At 32.0% G+C, this 21693-nt stretch overlaps 1 protein-coding gene across 2 annotated transcripts; it reads left to right on the top strand.

Annotated features, from left to right (window-relative positions):
- Positions 1–201: 201 nt before the first annotated feature.
- On the top strand, positions 202–21463 carry LOC110103587 (pre-mRNA-splicing factor ATP-dependent RNA helicase DEAH10-like). Of its 2 annotated transcripts, none has more exons than XM_020832367.2 (13): positions 202–392; positions 623–751; positions 846–892; positions 977–1057; positions 2102–2318; positions 3159–3537; positions 3949–4152; positions 4760–4920; positions 7978–8163; positions 9008–9239; positions 14416–14618; positions 20093–20227; positions 21121–21463. In XM_020832367.2, the coding sequence occupies exons 2-13, from the start codon at positions 663–665 to the stop codon at positions 21290–21292; spliced, it is 2106 nt and encodes a 701-aa protein (XP_020688026.1). In that variant the 5' UTR covers positions 202–392; positions 623–662; the 3' UTR covers positions 21293–21463. The 2 variants fall into 2 exon arrangements, with proteins under 2 accessions (XP_020688026.1, XP_020688027.1); XM_020832368.2 differs by lacking the exon at positions 202–392 and adding an exon at positions 407–552.
- Positions 21464–21693: the final 230 nt, after the last annotated feature.

The raw sequence follows: 21693 nt of genomic DNA, 5'->3' as shown, positions 1-21693 counted from the left end.
AATATATATTTTAAGTTATATTAATTAAGCTAATTATATTAATATTTAATTACTAATTATATTCTCTAATTATTTAATTAAGTTTAATTAGATAATTAATTTATGCACTAATTATACTATTTATTATTTAATTAATTTACTTTAATATTAATATTTTAAATTATATTAATTAAGTTAATCAATAATAACTTAGAAGCGACTAGGTTTGCATTTCATCGTTCGTTCCCGGTCGGCTTCGTTGCTTCGCAGGAGGTATAGAGATTCCACGCGTCGCTTCTTCGGCTTCGTCGTGGCTGTTCGACTTTGCTCCTTCGACGGCTTTACCTTCCTGTCGGATCGGAAGTTACGACATTTTGATCGGAAGCAACAACGGGAGCTCGCTGGCTGTGAAGGCAACTTTCTACCTTTCGCGCGCTTCATCGGCCAAATCCCATAAATCAGCCGAACCGAGGGATTTAGTAAATCAGGGATTTAAGCCGTCAATCCTTAAATCCGGGATTTACCCGTCGCCGGGATTTAACGCGCGCACAAAACCGTTTTGCTGGATTTAGCGTACATCCAACTTAAATACCGCTGTAAATCCGATACCAAACAGCCCCTAAATCCGGCATTCTGAGCGCAGGTGCTTGTGAGCGGAAGTGCTTCTGACAATTTATGAGGCAATGCCTTCTATTTCCATAAGTCCTCTAAAAGAGCAAAAAATTGGTAACTTGAACCAAGGAAGTAAGGCATCAAACAAGTCTTTGGATAGGTGATATTTTCTCAAACATCTTTGAAGTGGTGTATTCCTCATTAATTTTAAGAAATTCAAAGATTTGTTCCATCTAATTGGCCTTTGATTTTAGGAAGCACTGGATTCTTCAGCAAAGGAGATCACTTCCCATTGCATCAGGTGCAGTTTTAACAGGAAAAGCAGTGATGTCTGTGTTTCTGCTCTTATTTTATGTTTTAAGCGTTCATTCTCCTTTGTTTTAAGCCGAGAGAAAACTTGTAGATGAAGTAAGGAAGAATGATACCATAATAATTGTTGGAGAAACAGGAAGCGGAAAGACAACCCGTAAGCGCCGGCTTTTTCTTCTTTTTCATAATTCATTTTCCTCTATTAATTTGTAGTTTATCACAGGTTTTTGCTTAATAAAATATTTATAGGGAGAATTTAAAGGAAGAATGGGAGAGTTTTATAATATATGTGAAGTCAAAGGTATATGAATTTTTGTTTTCTAGAAATTTTTTTTGGGGACATTTAGGCCATTTAAGACAAACTCACACACACAGCGCATACATAAAGACTCGAACTCAAGACCTCTTAGTTGGAAGCCTAAGCTCTCAACCAACGGGTCAAGGTGAGCTGTATTATTTTCTCGAATAGTTTATCTTTTTCCCAAAAAAGAATAGGTTATCTTACTGAACAAGATGACTGAATTTGCTGTTATTATAATATATCAACATCTCCATAGTAATTTATTTAATAAATGTATTTAAGAAATACATTGTAATAATGAAACCCAATACTGAACCTTAACTAAAATTTTTTCTCTCCTTGATCCTTTTTTATTGTGGTGTTTGGGGGCGTGTGGGGAGCAGTGTGGTGTTGGGAAGATTTGAGACTTTGGCCTTCTAAAGGCCAAATCGGTACACCTTGAATCCCTATTTGGTATTTTATCTCTTTAGAAGATGCACATATGGGGAGAAGGGGTACTGATTAAAGGTCTTTTTCTGGTGGAAGCCAAGGGTAGTTGGCGTGAGGTTTTGAGCATATGATCTCTACATGGTTAATAAAAATATCGCCTTTTGTGATACGTGTTTGCTAAATGGGAGTGTTTATGCCTATGCTTTTTTTAGAAGGTTAGAGTTATTGTATGATATACTATTGAAACTGATACTTTTGCAAAAATATTGCTTCTCCAAGAGACATTATGCTATCATGAAACTCAAGTTGCTAATATAATTTACTTCTTGAAGGTGCGTAGATTGTTGTTCATTTTTTTTTACTATCTACATTTGAAATTCTCCATGAAGTCTTATTTACTTCTTGATTATTCCTACTTTCTTTCGGTCATAATATGTCCATTGTATGCTTACTTTTGAGGTAATTCTACAGAATTGCCGCAATATTTATTCAATGCTGGATTTTGTCGTGATGGAAAAGTCATTGGCATCACCCAACCACGACGAGTTGCTGCTATAACTGTGGCAAAACGTGTTGCAGAAGAATGCGATGTTCAGTTAGGTCAAAAGGTTGGTTATGCAATCAGATTTGAAGATGCAACTTCCGGTTCAACTAGAATTAAATACATGACTGATGGCTTGTTGTTGAGGTAAGCTTATTTGTGGAATGCATACAATAAGAACATAATTTTTGTGGTTTTGTTGGCCTTACATAAATTGGAGCCATTCATGAATATGTTGGATGATGAATTATGGATCTATCAATATAATGTTGCTTTGTTTTGTCTATTTAGGATTTTCATGAATATGTGCATTTCTTGGGAAATGAAAAAAAGGATCTTGTATATATTTTTATTAAATCAGGAATTAAATTTATTGCTCCTTTTGACTTTTTTTTTCTTCTAAAATTGCAGGTTATAACTTATTTAATACTTTATGAGGATGTAAATAGGAAACTTGTCATTTCGGGATATTCTGTTGATTTTGTAAATCATATAATTGTCAGTTTCTTTGAGGGTGGACACACGCATGCATGTATCACTTCTAGTGCGTGTATAGAACCATTCCTTTTTATTATATATATATATATATATTCTTTAGAACCATTACTTCTTGATGATAGATAATCCAAATTTAGGAAAACTCTTATTGCCTTTATTAATGACCTAAAATGATATTATATAACATAAGTTCCATGCCACTTCTTTACAAGGTTAATACTCAATTTTAGTATGTCTAAATATGAGATGGAGGACATTTAAGTTTGTCCGATCTAACTATAATTTATACGCATAAATTTGATTTTGGATTACTGATACATTTTTAGTTTCTCAATACATGTGTGGCTAAAGTATAATTACAGTTATTTTGTATGAAGCTCATGGAAGAACAATTTATTTGTAGAATTAGATTATCTAATTTTCTCAGTATCATGTCTATATTATTTCTTTTAATGTCATGTTGAGTGATGTTCAACTTTATGCATACAGGGAGGCCTTATTGGATCCCATCCTTTCTAGATATAGTGTCATCATAGTTGATGAAGCTCATGAAAGAACAGTTCATACGGATGTTCTATTGGGGTTGTTGAAAAAGGTTCAAGGTGCAAGGTTAAAGCAACACAAGCTTGACAAGCCATATGCAAACAATGTTGTCAAGTTGGATAATGAATGTCATAGCTCAAATACGAAATTTTCTCCGTTGAAGTTGATTATAATGTCTGCTAGCTTAGATGCAAAAGGTTTTTCTGAGTACTTCGGTGGTGCAAAAGCGGTTTATGTCCAAGGGCGTCAGTATCCCGTGGATATACTCTATACATACAATCCAGAGCCCGATTACGTTGATGCTACTGTTATTACTATTTTTCAGGTATATAATTTGCTTATTAATTTGTTATGTTGTTGCTTTCATAGTCCATGCTCTTTATTCATTGTGTGTTTTTTTTTTTCAGCATCCTGATATACTTGAGTAATATGTTTGAGTTACATAATAATATTTTGTAGCATAATAGAAAGTTAATCTTCTTTTTTGTTTGGGTAATTTATCACCTTTATTATTCTTTCAATTATTCATGATTAAGAACTTGTGTATGAACTATTAATTCAGGTTTAACTAGTCTTTTACTTGCCCTAATGCCTACCTTGAACAAATGTATTCAACAAATCATTCTTATATTTTGTAGGCTTGTTTGCTTGAATTGCTACATTAGTATTGTTTTCATGAACAAATTTTCATGTTTTTAGATTATTGTAACTATTTTTGTCTCTTTTTTTTTGTTAGATTCATTTGGATGACAACCCTGGGGATATCCTTGCTTTTTTGACGGGTCAAGAAGAGATAGAATTAGTAGACATGCTTGTCCATGAGCGACTTAAACAATTACCTGAGCATAGTAGGAACATTTTAACTGTACGCATCTACTCATCCCTTCCTTCGGAGCAGCAAATGAATGTCTTTAGACCAACTCCATCCAATTTTCGCAAGGTAGCACGCATTTGTCTTTTCTATAAAACAAATAATCATCTAACAGTTTTTTATGCTTTTATCCATCTGAAAATGACATCATCTTACAAATTCTTTATTATTATTTTTGAGTTGTGAATAACCTTTTCTTGTTATCATAAGTATACACTTTTTATTGATCAATGCACTTTCAAGTACTTGAATTCTTTTCTTCACTCGGGATATGTGTTTTTATTATTTTGAAGCTATCTATTTTTGGGCGTGCGTTTATGTTGCACTTTGTTGTTTGAAAGCTTGTCATTTGGGTTCTTCATATAAAATGGGACATTTAAATGCAATTTGCTTGCAATACTACCATGCTTTTTGAAGAAGAGGATGTAGTTGTATATAGTTGCAATATATGTTGATACATGTGCATTCTTCTCTAGGACAGGCCTAAGTATTCAAATCACATAAACTTTCCCCTTGCAATGCACGTGTAAACAACACCAAACACATGGTTTTTTTTTTTAATATTATGAAATGCAATTTTTATAGTTTGTCTTTATCTTGAAATCAGCTAAAACTTGATGTTCTTACATGACTTGTAATGTCGCTGATGATACTTTGTTTTTGAATGGTTATGTAGGTCATACTAGCAACTAACATTGCCGAAACTTCTGTCACTATCCCTGGTGTCAAATATGTTATAGATCCTGGAGTGGTGAAATCTCGTTATTATAACCCCGTGACGGGGATGGAGTCATTAATTATTATGCCAATCTCAAAAGCTCAAGCTCTTCAAAGGAGGTAGAAAATCCTTTATGATCATATACACAAACTATTGGTGTTGTTTCTCCAATTATGTGCGTTAATACCTGGTATTCTCTCAATGTTCCTACAGTTGTGCATAATGGTATTGAAATTATCATCTTTTAACTCCAATTCTACTGCTATGCATTACTTCAAACCTTGAGTTTTTTATGCTGAAATATAACCCGTTGGTGCAGTTTTTAATTTGATGTTGGCGTCTTGTATAGTTGTATGCTATATTACTTGTATGATATGTCCAATTGCTTGCTGATATCCAGTTTCTCCACTTGTAATCTAGTTTATGCAATTATACATTTTTTTCAGTTAACAGTTTGGAATAGTCAAATGTTTTTATTAAATGAATTCATAGTATTAGGAGCTCAATCTTCTTTGGTTTTCTTTTCGATATTATACTATACCCTTTCGTAATCTCTAGTACCACCTCCCCCATGTCAAATTTGACTAAAGGAGTTAATCAGTGTGAGTTTAATTTGTTATTGCTTGTCAAATATTATGAATTCCATTGCATTATCTGTTATTTCTTTTTTCTGTATGACGGTACTTGTGATCGTTAAAGACACCTTGGGTTTTGGGGCGAGGTGGGTAATTGGGTGTGCAATGGCCATTTTTAATTTGAACTTCTTTTGAAATTCTGCTAATTCAAAACCTAAAAATAAAACAACAATGAAATCTAATTAATTTAAAAACAAACCAGTAAGTTAACTACACAAGTGTATAAATATAGGAGATAAGATCTACTAAATTTTATTAAACTAATACTAAGTGTGTGCAAATGCTTAACATGATAGAAATGATTACACTTAATAATATTAGTAAAAACATACTTGCAATCTATTGAATTAATCCTCTAAATATACCACAAAAGTTAATCAAGCTGTTGATTAAATGCTTTGGAAATTTAGTTAAGCATTATAACTATTAAGCATAATATGAAATGATTGCTCAACTATACTAGCTATGCCAATTAAACCACTAACATCACAGTTATATAAATGTACAAATACAAATAAAAGATAGCGGTGAGTCAAATAAACTATGCAATATGGCAACACTTATTTTTCTAGCATCATAAATGATCTACTCTACACAAGTGCCGTATGGTCAAATATAACATTCATCGGATGACCATTTAAGTGCAATAATGAATTACATATGCAAACACGCTTTGAATTTTATTCAAAATTCTCTTAATTCAAAACTCTCAAAATAAATTACTAAGTAAATCTAAATAATTTAAACTAAATACACAGATAAATCTACAAATGTAGGACATAAGATACACATAATGTTAATAAGAGAATACTAAAATGTTCTGGTGTTTAACACAATAGAAATAATTACACTCAATGATATTAGTTATGACACATTGTAATCTATTCTGCAAATAAGTGCACAAGGTCAAGTATAAAAATTCACTATAAACCATTCAAGTGCATGCAAAAATAAATTGAATATTTAAGGAATATTATCTAAACCATAGAGATTTAAATAGTAAATATTTTTATGTGATTTGACACCCAACTGACCTACATCCATGACATTCCACGTTAATCCCCTCTCATATTAGGATTCGACTACTTAGAACTTTAAATCACAAGTCAAACTCCTTCACTTTTTGAGAAGGTGGGTGAACCTTTACATCATTTTTCATCATTTTTTTGAGACGAGCACTCATTGCTTGATTTGGAAAATATATTGACAAACCAAGCTTAACCAAAGCTCCTTTAAGTTTCACTTGGTATATAACCTAAGGTTTATGATTAAAAAAATCAAATTGAAGTTCTCTTGGACTTTATAGGTGATTCAATTGCTATCACGTACTAAAGATTACAATCGCTCTTATAGTGATGAAAATATATACAATAACAAACAACTTACAATCACTAGATATTGAATGGTAGAAGTTAACAAATGGAAATTATCGAGGATGGATGATTGATGAACATTTTGTTTTGTCCTGCACAAAGATTTTCAAATGAAGCTTTCCAGTTTCCAACACATTCATTCATTAGTTTATCTTCAAAATAATGCGTTATTTATATATTAGGAATCCTTTTGAAATAATCATCTAAACACATTAAAAATATTCCAAAAGCTCTCCCAAAACATTCCTTAAATAATCAATCTAAGTCTTCCCAACAGCTAGTCAAACTAGTTGAATAGCTGTTACATAGCAGGTTGTTGAATGTTGGGACACTAACATGTACACTAGAGCCACTTCGCTATTTGTGGCTTGGTGGGTATTAGGCAATTTAGGATGACATTTTTATAAATTTTCAAATTTTTTGTTTACCTAAATCATAACTTGATAAATATAAATAATATATAATACATTTTATATGAAAATGCACGTGAAAAACTCAATTTATTCAGTAGAATCAAAATAAAGCTTAAATTTATAAAATATATTATTTTAATCTAAATTAAATCTAATAAAATATAATTAACTTATTTAGGTAAATTTAATGAGATGTATGAAACATATTAAATCAAGTAAATTTGTCAATATGAAAGCAAGTAATTATGGAATTTTCAAAATATTCTCAATTTTCTTAGTCAAGTAATTAATGAAATAAATAGCATATTTAAGTTCATAAAGCACATTTATTAACTACATTGGAACATGTGGAATCAAATAAATTTGCAAATAAACATGTGTTCAACATCATTATTATGAGCCAATTAAACATATGGCAATAAAATAAAATAATATTTAAAGTAAATTTTAGTATAAATAAATATGAAATAATTTAAGCAAATAGAAAACATGCTTGGGGCTATTTGGTTGAAGGAAAAGTAAATGCAAAGCATTGTGAATGATTTGCTTTTTCACCTTTTCATGTTTTGTTGGACACTTGATTAAAGTAAAAATTTTCCACTTTTACTTATTGATATGTTTTCAAAATGATCATGCTGCATGGATTGGCATGTACTGCTGCACGTGTTCCCCAAAAGTACATTTTTAGATGTCTGACATGGTCTGCATTTGTGGCGCATTTCTTATAATATGAATTTTCTGTATGTATAATGTAGTGGTAGAGCTGGGCGCGAGGGTCCTGGAAAATGCTTCCGCTTATATCCAGAAAGTGAATTTTGGAAACTTATAGATTCTACTGTCCCTGAGATCAAAAGGTGCAGCCTGTCAAATGTTGTACTACAGCTCAAAGCCCTAGGTTTTGATGATATTATTGGGTTTGATTTCATGGACAAGCCTTCAAGGTGAAATATGTTTCATTTTTATATGTTTTTTTTTGTTATTTTGCTTACTGACTTCATAGCATACTTTCTATAATCCAGTAAATTTGTGGGGTGTCCTTTGTCCTGCTAATTAAAATTGAACTTTTAACATACTTTCAAGAAAAAAGAGAAATGTTCATGGGAATGGATGAAAGTCTTTGTTTCTTGCCTAGTTTAATTGCATTCCTTCCACCTTCAACTCAAACCTATCATTACATGTGATGAAACCTTAGGAGTTACTTTTTAGTAACTCTTTGCTTGTATTCATTGTTTGTCGTTCCAGTTATATATATATATATACACACACACATGTCTTTTTATTTTGGGACTCTTAAAACTTATTCAGGTTATAATTGTGCTTTAACTTTACTTTGTTGTATTTGGTCATACATATGGTGGCCCTTGACTCAAGTGGTTGTGCTTATTTTGATCTTTCAGCGATGATTTAAACTTGAAAACAATCGATCTTCATGCTGGGATATGGCAGTGTAAAATAATCCCTCCCTGGAATCCACAATAGTGGGAGTCTGAGACATTCTTGCACTTCATGAGGCTTTTGCTTTTAGTTGATTATGCAAGTTCCACTCAATTTGATATTATATGCTAATTGAATTTGATGGAGTTTGCAAGATGTAAATGGAAGAGTGAGCCTATTTAGTAGTTTAGCAATGAGGTTTGAATGGCATTTGTAAACGCAACTTAAAATTTTCATCATTATGTTAAACCGGAAGTAATTTTTCTTCTTAACTGTTTTCATACTGTTGCTGCCATTCTTAATTTATGCATTGCATTGGATTTACTTAATCTTAATTCATACCAATGACAGGAGCGCCATTAAACAATCCCTGCAGGAGTTATACCTTTTAGGGGCATTGACTGATGATTGTAAATTATCTGATCCAGTTGGGATTCAGATGGCTAGGTTCCCCTTGGATCCCATATACTCTAAAGCACTCATCTTGTCGAGGGAATTCAGATGTTTGGAAGAAATGTTGATTGTGGTTGCAATGCTCTCAGTGGAGTCTATTTTTTACTCTCCTCGTGAAAAATTCGAAGAGGTACTATACACAGTGCATCCAAATCTTTTTAAATGACATGTCAAGGCTAGCGCATAGTATTGTATTTTATGGTGGAAATCTCACAATGTGACTGTTATGCAAGTTTATTAATGAAAATTAATATTGGTTTCTACTTTTATTGTTTGTCTACAAAAATCAAAACATTTGAACATATTACGAATGATAATACAATCCAAATTCTCATTCATTCTTCTTGTAGTGCACAAGGTGCTAACTTTATATTTTTCAATATTTTTTTACATTTTCTTGAACAAGTGCTATACTCCCATGATATCTTTAATATAATAATTATACTATCAACTATTCCTATTGATGGCACTATTTTTTTGACATTCATTTATGCCACACTCAATTAGGCTATTTATGACTTTTTTTATTACTCAATGCATTGATCCCTAGAGTATAGTTAATGTAATCATAGTTTTTATAAAATTTGTTTTTATTTTTATGATTACATGGTTCTCCTAAAGTATTTTATTTGAATTACCAAACCTTAACTTTGGAGGTTTGGTATCCAACAAGATTGTGAGATTATTATTATTTTTAATTTCATTTAAATTGTATATCATATACAAATTTCGATATGTTAACCCGTAGTTCTTTATCTTCTGAAAATTTTCTCTTTTGTTAGAACTTGTCATTTATTTTAATAGTGGCCCCACCTATTAAAATTTAAGCAATTGCAAATGTAATTCATAAGGTATCTCACGTAGAACATCCGTTGTAAACATCTTCATGACTAATACAAAAGAGTTACCAACTTGATACTTTCTTTGATGCAACTACTATACTTGGAAATTCTTAGATCAGTCCTAGTGTTGTGAACATGCAAAACACATTACCAAGTGTGAAGCTCAACAAAGCATGCATATTGGTTGATCAAAGCGTGCATCTAACAACTAATGCATCCTAAACTTTTATGCTGAGAAAATATTTTATGGTGTTCAAAATATTCAACATAATCTATGTCAAAATAAAATTGTAAGAGCATTTTTGTCATAGTAAATTAAACATTAACAACAAAGAGAAATACAAGATCTTAAGCCAGTTGTATTTCAGCTAGTAACAATAAAAAGAGGTTTGATGTATATCATAAGGGGAATAATTATAAATTATTGATATGAAATCCCTTTATGTTGAAAAAATCAATAATTAATCTTAAAATCATCTGAACATAATTTAAAATATAAGAGAAGAATAACAAATGAAATAACTTAAATATGTAAGCAAACAGTTGAGCAAGTCATAAATTGATGCTTTAAATAATATAAGCCATGATTAAAAAATGTTTAGATATCAAATCAGGCATCTTAATTAAGTTCAAAAATCCAATTAAGTAATTAGGCAATGTGCTAACAAATATAGACTTACGAAATAGAGATGTTAACATCCAAATTCAGGCCAAAGTCATCTTAATATTCGTCACTATGTGGTTGCATTAGTTGTATATGAAATGCAATGCATAATGGCATATCAAATATGGTGAGGGAGGAATCTGCTTGCTATCTCACACGTTATAGATCAACCAAACAAAACAAAAAGTAATCCAATGCTAACCTCTATGTATTGTTGTGTAAGCCCATAATGAGAGGATAAAATAGATATGAAAAGGCTTATGAATTATTTTTAAAGAAACCATAGTGATCTAAAAATTAAAAATACAACTATCTCAATTTAATTTTTCGTTTTGTAAAGCTTCTCTTCTCAATTCTTGAAACACCTTTGACGTCATTTTAAGAGCATCTAACATATGTCAGGGCATGCTTGTGATGTCTACTTGTTTGACAAGATCATGAAGAGCATTTTGAAGCGTCCATACTTCCTAGTCAACCACTTTGGATGAATGTGCCTCCCTTACCCCGTTTACTCAACCAAATTAGGTGTACACAACTGTCTTCCTTTGTAAAGAAAGCCGTCTCTCCATGTGAACATAAAAGTATCATTTTGAAGAAGAGGTCATTTTCATATTGCTCCATTTAGTATTTCAATTTGAACAATAGTACTAAAACATGAAAGAGTTAATATTGGCTGAGAGAGCATATAACCATTTTAGTGTAATACCCATCTTCTACTTGATCACTAGGTTGAACTATTGGAGATGTGTTATCCAATTCATATGCTTGACTAGCTGCAAATTTATTTGGGGTTGCAAGGATTAAAGTGGTTTGTTGTTTGTGCACAACAGTCTCCTTCTCCAATTGATAGACATGCCAATGCATTATTGCTTGATATATTGGCAACAACTCTTTTTCATAATTGGGGTAAATCTTTTATACACCCATGAATCAGAAATATCCCAAAATAGTCTCCAGATTATTCTTGTGCGTCTAATTTAGTACTAGAGCTTCACATTGCTCTAATTTAGTCAATTGACTATACAAAATTGATAAAAAATGGTCTCTCATGTTGTTATTGTGATATAAAATTGATCCATCTTCAGCTAATTCATGTTGACTTGATCATCAATTTCTATGGCGTGATATGAGAAACAACCATCATTGACATTTTCATCAAGAAACCAAATCATCAAAATTTTAGCAGTCACAAATTTTTTAAATCTAGATCATGGACAGTTTGATTGATCATCTCATCTTGATGGATCCCCATATCAAAAGCCAAATTGGGTTCATTAATGCCTGAATAATTTGGTGCAGGAAACAAACGACACTGCATCTTTCATTTAGGTTATCGAACAAAGCTAACAAGGAATATAGTAATAAGATAGCAACATTAGATGGCATGCATTCACCCTTGCTAGAAAGTTTATCTTTGCAACTAATTGATAGGAAACACTTGTAGATCTCAAGTATTTTCTATCAATCTTCGGAAAACAGCGAGAATTCTTCACAAAAATCCGCACAAAATCACAAAAACAGTAGATAATTTGTATTATTTGATGAAAGGAACACGGAAAATAGCAAGATACACTTGATCCTCAATTCGAGAGGAGGATCGATCTCTCCCAAATCTCTAGACGCCGCTAGAGCCCAAAGAAAACCTAAATCTAAGAGATCTCAAATTTCAGCCAAATTCAAGATGCCATAATCCTAGGAAAACAAACTATTTAATGCATACAAATCAAAAGGAAATCCCTAAACAATCCCTACATTCAAATTTCCCTCTTAATTCCCCCCAAAAACCCTTCCCATTCGGCTCCCGCAAGGCTTGCGGGTCGCGCGACATCCGTCGCAGGCGAAAAGGCTCTACTGTTTTGCGTCTGGGCCGGTCCTGCGTGGATCGGTTGGACCGGTCTAACACTAATCTCCTAAAAATTAGAGGCAAATCAGAGGATAACTTCGTATGCATGGTACGTCTTTCTTCTACCAAATGTGGGTTCGAAATGCAGAGTGAAATGCGAAAAATAGTCTCAAAGTAGATAAAAAAATACCAGCACACTGTTCATCTCATTTTTGCTAGATATATGGGTCTAAGATTGTTAGATGTGCAATGAAACATAGGAAAAATTCTCATAAAATAGGGACAAGTGCTTGAGACTATTCCGATTTCTGCCAAATGCATGATTTATTAAATTCTTAACAAAACAAAGGAAGAATAACATGATAGAATAGAGGTACGGAAAAATTGATGAAGAAAATTAGTTGCAGGAGGAAATGGTACATGAAAAGGTCGATGAGTTGCACAAACAAACTTGTGTGGGTGGAGGAATAAATGCGTGCTTAACTGCTTATTCATTGCTTGTTGGAGGAAAGACGAGAGAAGTTGAGAGAGATAAGAATACTATAATTTATCTTTAGAGGACTCAAAGTGTCTTAAGTAGAATCAAAGAGTGAGGAATTGATTATCTCACATCAACATGCGTTAAAGACGCTTCTCTTTCCATATTTCGGATGACATACGAAGCTTAAATGTCCTTGCTTCAAATTGCACCACTTTATAAGCATGAGCTTTGCTTGATGTTCAATAATGTTGATCATTCCATAACTACTTCAAATCCCTATCAATGCTTCATACATATATTAGTAATTTCAACTTTGGTGTGCACAATTTTATCCGTGATGCACTGAAAATTTATTCTTGTAGTACTTGGTCTTATTCATTCTTAAGGCTAATAAGAACATTTGAAAAATCTTCTTTTGTTCTCTATATTTTTTTCTTTAATTATTTCATCAAAAAAATTATGTCCATAGTAGATTTACCTTATATAACCATCTTGATCCCCCTGTTTAACATGATTATCTGAAATATATGTGTCATTATCACAACATCAATGTAAAATTCTTTGATGCCAAACTATTTTTGTACAATTAGTACATATGTACGTAGATGATTATATGGCATATGATATGCTTATGAATGGGATTGGAATGTTCTTAGGCCCAGTTGGTTCTTGAAGTGTGAATTCATATTTTGAAAAGAATGATAAATTTACTAAATTTTGTCATTTGGTTGGATGTACTTATATAAATAAATGTTGATTTTGAACTCTACAAATACTTTCAAATTCTCTCAAATGTGCTGTATCTTTACATAAAATGAATGAAAATGATATCATGATTTTCTAAAAACAATTTTTCTAATTACAAGCAACCAAATGAGCCCAAAACCCTTTTGGATAAAAATGAATGCATGCAAGATACAGCGGGTTTGTATGCAAATGGCCAGACCTGTAAATGCAATAAAATATGCTAGAGTTTTTCTTTACAAGTTACGCTTGTATAATCTCATCTCTTTATAATGGGGAAGATGGGATTCTTTTCTGAAGAATTTTGAAGGATATTGCTCTCGTTTTTATGATAATTTCACTCTTGTAGTGGTATTGCCCTTCATTGTTCTACTGTATGTTTTTTTTTTTAAAGAGACTTAGGCTTTGTTTGGTTTGATGAAGGAAACTGAAGAAAATGAAATGAAATTCAAGCAATTTGTGGGTTAATTATTAATCTATGAATTGAGTGAATCTTTCTTATGATTTGTTCTCATTTTCTTTAATTCAAATTATCAACACCCAAACACACCCTTATTAACCCTTTCATCATCAGGTTTTTGCTCTATTTTTTAAAGAAAAATTGTCAATCTTGTAACTATTATGTATCACTTGCATGCTTATCGCCTTATGATTGATATTCTCAAGTTTTTTGTTATAATCTACGAGATGGCTTTGTTATATTCTTCACCTCCCGTGTTTTTCTATTGTAAGGCAAGATCTGCGTGGAAGAAGTTCTCAAGTCCTGATGGTGACCATCTAACGCTTGTGACTGTATTTCGTGCTGCTATTGAGTACCGGGAGAAGATTAGGGCTGCTACTAATAAAGAGAATTCAATTGACAAAAGCCTAAGTAGGTGGTGCAGGGATAATTTCATCAATAATCGATCGTTAAAGCATGCACTAGATGTTCACAGGTTGGTCTTACCACCTTTCGTCTTCTTTCTGTTGTCTATTGTTACTTCTTTTGTTCTTTGTGGCACCAAAGACATGCTCTATCTCCAATATAATTAGTTGTTTTCTTTTTAAGTTATACTATTTTTTCTACAAGGTTTATTTTCTTTTTTAAGGCGCTCAAGTTGTTAGTCCATTTGAAAATATTGAATATCTATCTAATCTAATGTTGTGAGATGAGTTTAATGATAACTTACTAGACATCAACATATCCTTTTGAATCCTAAGACAATACAAAAATATTATCAAACTTGGTCTACAAACATGGCAGAACAATCTATAAATACTAACGTCTATGAAAGAAGGAATAAAAGCATGCCACATCAGCATTACAAACTGCAAAGGACATTAGCCCATCTTCAGTCGAGAGAAGTCTAGACCGCATGGTTTTCAACCCACTGGGTCCATGCACATGGATTCATCTATAAAGCATAAGTTTTTCATTACCCTGAAGTAGTACTTTTTTACATAGTCTGGTTCTTTATTGTAAAACCTGTTTATCCAAATAGTTCAAATACCCCTAACTTTGTAATGAAAGTTCGATGAATGAATAATTTCATTTTTTCTCTTCTCCTCTCCTTTTGGAGTCTACACCTATTCTAAAGATGCCACTCCTTGGTTTGCAAAGAAGCCTATATCAAATGTTGCGCTTGTTGTACTAACCTCAAACCTTGACAAGAACCAATTCTACCGCTCACAAACCTTTAAATCTCTGGCTTCAGCCAATCTTCTTCGCCTGCTCACGCCTTTAACCACTCTTCTTCAGCTGCAATCTTCCACACCTTTTGCATCTTCTTCAGCTATCTCCTTCAGATCCTGGATCACAATCTTTTTTAGTCATTGTCTTCGGAAATTGGGCAGCCATTTCCGCTATCATGCCTCCCTCTTTTTCATGCTTTCAGCAACAGGGCCGCCTTCTCCTTCAGCCAATCCTCTTCAACCATAACCTTCAGCAAATAGGCAGTCATCTTCTTTATCTTCCCACTCCTTCAGCCCTTTAGCACTAGTCCAACAGCAGCTCTATCACCTTCAACATCAAGCAATCAGTCGACCACCTATTATCACCTACAATTATCACCGACAACATAGCTGCTATTCACCATTTATAAATTGCAAATTTTATATTCTTCTTTTCAAGATTGCATTAGGTTCTTTGTTCCTTTGGTTTTCTTACTATTTTCTCATTTCTAAATACACATTTCTACTTGTTTTTTGTGCTATTTGTGTATAGGCACAAGTTCATTTTATCAAAGAACACATCTTGCAATAATTACACCCTTGAACAAATGCAACTTGAAAAATATTGATTTACTAGAAGCTCTCCAAACAATGCAAACCAATCAAGAATTGCAATATTCCGAAATCCAAAAATCCTTCTAACAAGCTGTCAGTTTGCTTTTATTGACACATCCTTACAACAATTCCATTCTTTTATGGACTCTGTTAACAAGTGTCTTGATAGTTTGCGCATAGAACGCCCACATCCTTCTCTCCATCAAGAACTTTCATCTTCCGCTGGTATCCTTGATTATGACGGTCGAATTCCTTCTCAATAGCCCCCACCTTCCCCAGCAAAATCTTCTTTCCTTAAATCAATGAAAATCAAACTTCTTCTTTTTAATGGATTTGACATCGAAATATAGATCTTTAAAGCACATGAATATTTCAATTTTCATAATAATCCTAGGTGTCATCGTGTTATGATTACTTCATTTCATCCTTGAAGGTTCTAAAGTTTTGATGTGAACCCAGAGCCTCAACCTGGATTAGCCTCAATGTTTTAGCTGGCTACTCATCTCGTTCTGGCTCTAGTAACCATCAAAATGTCCATATATTAATTGGTAACGGTAGTAGCTCATCATTTAATTCAACAATGGAAATGACAACTTATTATTCTATAATGCTAAATGTCCTCAAGTCAACATTACCATTCAAAGGATCACTTTCATTTGGTTTTTCAATGCTTAAAGATAAATCACTTATTTGTCAAGCTAAATAAATGTCGATTTTTCCAGTCCTCTATTGAATATTTGGGTTATATTGTAAGCTCTGGTTGTGTCCAAGTTGACCCTAATAAAATTCATGCTATGGCTTTTATGCATGCTAGTAATTAATGATTGATGATTATAAGAAAGATTTTTTATCAAAACAACTGTAAGGGATGTTTAGGAGAAGTTTATGTACTTTTATTCATAGGCTGTAAGGGATGTTTAGGGGAAGTTTATGCACTTTTATTCATAGGCTCAATAGTTTTCTTAATGGATTCAGTGATAGGGATTTACTTGGTTGATTGAACTTAGATTGAGATGCACTTCTTTTCTTGAGTAAACTTGTAATGGTCGAGTATGAAGTAGTTCTGTTATAGGCAAGAATGGCTGGTTGTGAAATAGAGTTGTTTGCTGGGATGAGGGGTAAGAAGGTCTATGTGAGAAAAAAATTTTGTTTGTTTGATATTTCTTTCACAGTATAATTAGTAACAAAATAGTAATATTTTTCATTGAAACAAACATGAGCAGACATACAAATCTCTCTTGATGGGATGGTAGCTTTTGTACCCTTTTTCGTATGAGAGAATAGCTAATGAAAACACATTGGCTTGCTTGAGGATTATTTTCTTTTATTTTGAGAATGTGTATGCACAATGGTAACATTTTCAAATACAAGGATTTTGTGGTATTGAAATGAGGATATAATTTATTTAGAACTTGTGTAAGACTCTTGAATCCAAGGAATTTTACAGGTAACTAGTTTATGATTTGAGCGGCAGTTAAAATGGCTTCCCACCAATATTATTTTGGCACATTTATATGGAAAGGAGAGCCCTTATTTTAGGAATAGGTGTTTGTTCTTTCATTTATCCACTTTATTTTTATTTGTGTATATGTAGAAGAGCATTCATGTATTATTTCTTTTCTTTTAAGTATGAGTAGAGAGAGTGGTTAAAGTAGTCATTCATATTATTGGATCTGATTATTTTAATTCTAACTCCAAAATTAATTTTTATTCTTGTTGAAAAAAGATGTTGCTTGCATCACTTTTGGTTTTAGTAAAAAAAAGCATGATATATGAGTGCAATCATCGATAAAAGAGAAACCACCATGCCCATAGATGTTTGGTGTAGAGGATGGTACCCATATGTCATTATTAATGGGAGAAAAAGAAATAATAGTTTTTATGCTATTTACTGAAAAATTGGGATGTTTGTATTTTGCTGATTCACAAATATCACGATGAAATTCTCCAACATTAATTTCTTTGAATAATGAAGAGAACATATTTTAGATAATAATATTTTTCTCCAATATTAATTTCATATTATTGGTGGCTAAGGTGCATGTTGAAGCAAATAATTTTCTTCGTTGGATTGAAGATTTTCTTGAGAGTAGATAATGGTGATGGTTATATGGAGTTTTCTTGTTATTGGATTCCTTAAGGTGGTAGAAATCATACCACTATTTAGCAAGCCCCATTGTCCTCATTGAAATACACCATGTGAATGATTAAACAATAAAACATTAAGTCAATAACTACAAAGGAGACTTTAGTTAACTTTTGAATGGATAACAAATTGGTAATTAGAGCACATTTTGGAGTGTGAGAAATTTGCTTCTAAGCATCTTCTTGATTGCCATGATTATTTTTTTGTTGCTAGTATAAGGGGTATATGAAATAAATTTGTATGAGTTGGTCGTATAATTTGTAGCTCCTTAATAAATGATTGAGAAGTTGGAAATGGACTTCTTTGAGACATGAAAGGTATGCGACGAAGAGGTAATACTTGAGAATGATAGAAGTATTTATTTCTGATGTTTGTTCAGATGTTCCTACAAATTCCATTTTTAACTGTTATATAAAATTCCCAATTTTTTCCCTTTCAAGAACTTATGAACTAATCACGTCCACTTTAGATAATTCTTTTGGTTCAACCGATATGTTGAATAAATGTTTTGCAACTCTTCTTTTTTATTTCAATTGCATCCCTCAATTTCAACAGAAATTGAAATCAAGGTTGTGCGAGTATTATTATTGTCATCCATCATGGAGAGTGAAAATTTGTTTTTGTTTACATTGAACAAATAGAGAAGGAATGAAATGCGATAGTGCAATAATGAAAGGCTACAATAATAAAAAATATTTTTAGCAGTGAGTGATGAAGGTTGCATTTATAGAAAGATAAGGTAAAAAGAAGAAAGAGAACTACTATAATGAAAGCTTATAAGTTCCATGCAACGTAATGATGAAGGTTGCAGCTTATGAAATTACTAAAAAAATTTTAAGGCTCAAATATCATGTTAAGACTTGGAGATAATTGATTGAGTGTTTCATTTTAACATTTGTGTTGTTTTTATGTTGTATTTGGAGAGCTTATGATAAACAATGTACAAAATTAGAGAATAAGACTTACAATATAATTATATGGTCCACAAATTGATGAGCTGGCTAAATAATAATTGCATAATAGTTACTATTGTCCATGAATTAATGAGTAGGTAATTGGGGTCCTGCAAATCAAATGATGTTGCAGCGGAAGAGGAGGGATAATAGTTGAAAATTTTAGTTTTGGATTAATAGATGGATAAACTATTACAATTTATACCCAAGGAAGAGTTATTGGGGTGTGAGCATATAGATTCTAATAGAATAGAGTATGAGAGGATTCATAGTAGCCTATTGGGTATTTAATGATAGATATAAATGTGGAGGGAGAAGCTATGCATGATTTCATGATATCCTATGATCTTGTAATATCAAATGATTACTTCAAACAATGAGAAGCACGCTTAATTACTTTTAAAAGTGGAGTCATTGAATCATAAATATATTTCTTTTTTCTCCTTTAAGGAATTTTTTTTTAAATGTGTGATGCTAAGAGAAAATTTACGCTACAGTAGAGAGTATTAATTATGAACATATATTTATTTACCATAAAAATGATCAAAATGATCTCTCAGAAAAAATAATAGAACTCAAAGATGAGAAATTTTTCAGATTAAATTGAGAGAAGGGGAAAATTTTCTCGTACAAAAAAAACATGATATGAGCCTTGTTGTGCAAGAAGATTTGCTGTTTAGTTTTATATAATCGTAATTGTAGTTCGTGTAGAATTTTCTTATAGTTTATATAGGACAAATTACTTTGTAAATTAATTAGAAACGTTTCAACTTGTTTATGAATGATTTTCTCACACTTCTGATCAATTTTTTATGAGCAGTTTTCAATTTATTTTCTTTTTATGCTATTAAAGGTTATAAAAGTAATAAAAAAATATTGAGCAGGAATGAATGAAATATAAAAATTCTTAAAATTGATTCCAAATTAGAAAGAGGATTTGGAAAATTGACTTGAAATGATAGGATAATGTTAGTGTGGTGTTGATGATAGCTTATTTTAAAACTCTTTGTTTTGCAATAGTGACTTGTTTTCTTCTCTCATACAGTCAGATAAAAGTTTATCTTGAACAAATGGACATGTCTCTGTCTTCATGTGGGGATGATGTGCTTCAGTTTCGCAGATGCCTCACAGCGTCATTCTTCCTCAATGCAGCCGAGAAGCAGCCTGATGGATCATACAGGTATCGAGTTTCTATCATTTTTTAAATAGCTATATTGGAAGAAATTAAAGCCACCCTCTTAAACCTTGTTTTTCTGAAAGCAGCTCTTGGAGCACCCCTAAGACTGAACTGTCATTAATTTATGCCACTTTTAGGTTTCGTTTGGGACATCTTTCTTACTCCTTTATAAAACAATTTTTTATTATAAAAATTGGTTGAACTAAAAATTTTTGCTAAAAATTGCTTTAGAAAATAATAAGAAATTTATTCCAAATGAATTCTTAATCTTCCAACCGATGATGGTTTTAAAAGTCTCACTTTTAAATATCGGATTAAGCTGCTATTTGTCATTCTTTCTTTACAAAATTTTCTTACATTTTATTTAGATATATAACACTTAATTGTATTATTTAATTGCTGCTTAGATCCAAGTCAAATTACAGAGGTTTTGAAAGTTTATGAATAAATAAATTTAAAGAAATTCATACTGAATTTTTTCTGCTCCATTTAAATTGCATTAATTATGATATACTTACTACTATTTGTACATATTAGCCCTGCTAGAAATGAAATTCTTAATAGCCGCATCATTTATGTTCATAAATTTACACTTAAACAGCAATTTAACCATTCCAATTCTAAGTTTGGAGACATTATTCTGTGCGGACGTCAGACGCAACTCTATGTTCGGAGGCGAATCAGGTGCAATCACGTTAGCGGTACTGAGCAGTACTGAGCTACGGTACAGTAAAAGAATGACGTGGTGTATTTTGATTGATTTTTAGATGACGTTCGATATCCGTACATAATAATTTTTCATAAGAGCTTTAAATAGAGATGAGAAAGTAGAAAAACATATCAAACTACAGAAGTTTAAAATATCTGCTTATTCATGCGCATGTACTTTTTGGCAGGGTTAAGGCAAATGGTCAGAACGTGCAGATCCACCCTTCTTCAGTGCTATTTAGAGCAAAGCCTGAGTGCATAATATTTACTGAGTTGATCCAAACTAATCAAATTTATGTTCGCAGTGTTTCTCAGGCATGGATGCCTGAGCTTTCTAAGTATTATGATGCAGAAAGCTAGATTTCTTTCATATATTTATTATCTATTTAATGTGAATGGGGTTTTAGCTGATTGTTGCAGCCATCGAAAACTTAAAAGCCCCTCCAACCCGCCACGCCATTGTGACATTAGCAAATAGGTTCAAATATATAAAAAATTAGCGAAGAATTTTAAGCGCTGTCATTCAAATCATAGGTTTCTAAGAGGTGCAATATTTTCAGAATGATTATATATTAAATTAATTTCATTTTGTTGTTCAAATATTTGTTTTGCTTAAGTGGCTGTTTAGTTGGAATATAAAGTGATATAAAGTATTTTAAATGGGATTTAAAAAATATTGATGTTTAGTTGAAATATAATTTTAATTTATTTTTATGATAAATTTATTTTTATGATAAATCAAACTCGATTAATTTTAAGTG

Source organism: Dendrobium catenatum, unplaced genomic scaffold (assembly GCF_001605985.2).
Source record: "Dendrobium catenatum unplaced genomic scaffold, ASM160598v2 original_scaffold_254917, whole genome shotgun sequence".
NCBI classification, from domain to species: domain Eukaryota; kingdom Viridiplantae; phylum Streptophyta; class Magnoliopsida; order Asparagales; family Orchidaceae; genus Dendrobium; species Dendrobium catenatum.
Note: the sequence above shows the minus strand (reverse complement) of the source record. Positions and strands in the feature narration are given on the sequence as shown.

Bases quoted from the DNA above. Each gene is read 5' to 3' on its own strand.
- LOC110103587 (XM_020832367.2), top strand. From the start codon at position 663: ATGCCTTCTATTTCCATAAGTCCTCTAAAAGAGCAAAAAATTGGTAAC. The intron at 752-845 runs GTGATATTTTCT...CTTTGATTTTAG, and splicing joins TCAAACAAGTCTTTGGATAG to GAAGCACTGGATTCTTCAGC. The intron at 8,164-9,007 runs GTGAAATATGTT...TACCAATGACAG, and splicing joins TTCATGGACAAGCCTTCAAG to GAGCGCCATTAAACAATCCC.